The sequence below is a fragment of the Puntigrus tetrazona genome, chromosome 2 (assembly GCF_018831695.1).
Source record: "Puntigrus tetrazona isolate hp1 chromosome 2, ASM1883169v1, whole genome shotgun sequence".
Classification (NCBI taxonomy): domain Eukaryota; kingdom Metazoa; phylum Chordata; class Actinopteri; order Cypriniformes; family Cyprinidae; genus Puntigrus; species Puntigrus tetrazona.
In genome coordinates, this window is record NC_056700.1 from 13,411,035 (window position 1) to 13,411,893 (window position 859).

The following is an 859-nucleotide window of genomic DNA, read 5'->3' on the forward strand; positions in this document are numbered from 1 at the left end:
GCGGCAAGGGCAGCATCAGCGGAGGAAGGCAAGCCCCGGCGGAGAACCCCCTACTTACGGCACATAAGCAGCAGCGAGGGGCGAGCGCTGCAAGTCGGCTGAACCAAGAACAGGACACCACCTTCTGGCTACTGGAGTTCGGATGAATTGGAGCGTGAGGCCTGCCTGTTTCACTCATGGACCGCAGGCGTCATGACCATGCGGGCGTCACCGGATAAATCACGGTGCTTGAGTACTTCTTGGAAGCCTACAACACTATCAATGACCAGGCGCGCCAAACTCCGCAGCAGCAATGATTTGGGCAAGTGCTCGTGCGTGCACGAGCATCCGCTGAGCGTGGACGGCGTCACAGTCAGTGGGTGAAGAAGAGCTCGCGTGAGTCGTCCTCTCTCCGCGGTGAGCAGAGCACGTCAAGTCTGCAGAAGGCTCTCAGTAAATGTAGATAAGGCTCTAGTGAAAGCAGAGGCTTGTCAGCAGGAGCGCTCATGCCAATTCTTGCAGGTATGCAAAATGCCTTTCAATTCTCCCCTACACCCACATGCTCACCTAACCCACCTCCACCTTTCCACCACCCTCCTCTTCTTCTCCCTCCACCATGGAAGAGCCTCCAGTTTTGATTTGAGTTCTGCCGCAGGAAGTAAATTACAACCCACTAGCTGCCTTACTTTCTGTTTAGCTACAACAAGCATCTGTTTGGATCCATTAGATCTCTGACTGGTATTATTTCCCTCTCTATACCTGAAAATCACTTTTCTTTTTTCTTTTTACACCAATGTTTTTACTAAGTTCTTATTTTATTGGGTTCTGTGTGTGTTTGTATGTGCATGTCTGTGTAGGTGGTGAAGGATTGGATGAGTGC

The 859-nt window shown here is 51.3% G+C and overlaps 1 protein-coding gene across 1 annotated transcript in view; it reads left to right on the forward strand.

Moving 5' to 3' along the window:
* The first annotated feature begins 261 nt into the window (after positions 1–261).
* Positions 262–859, forward strand: part of LOC122326989 (cadherin-6-like) — an 11,868-nt gene continuing 11,270 nt past the window's right edge. The window contains exon 1 of the mRNA XM_043222213.1: positions 262–355. Coding sequence (XP_043078148.1) covers positions 262–355 — 94 coding nt within the window. The remainder of the gene's footprint in view (positions 356–859) is intronic.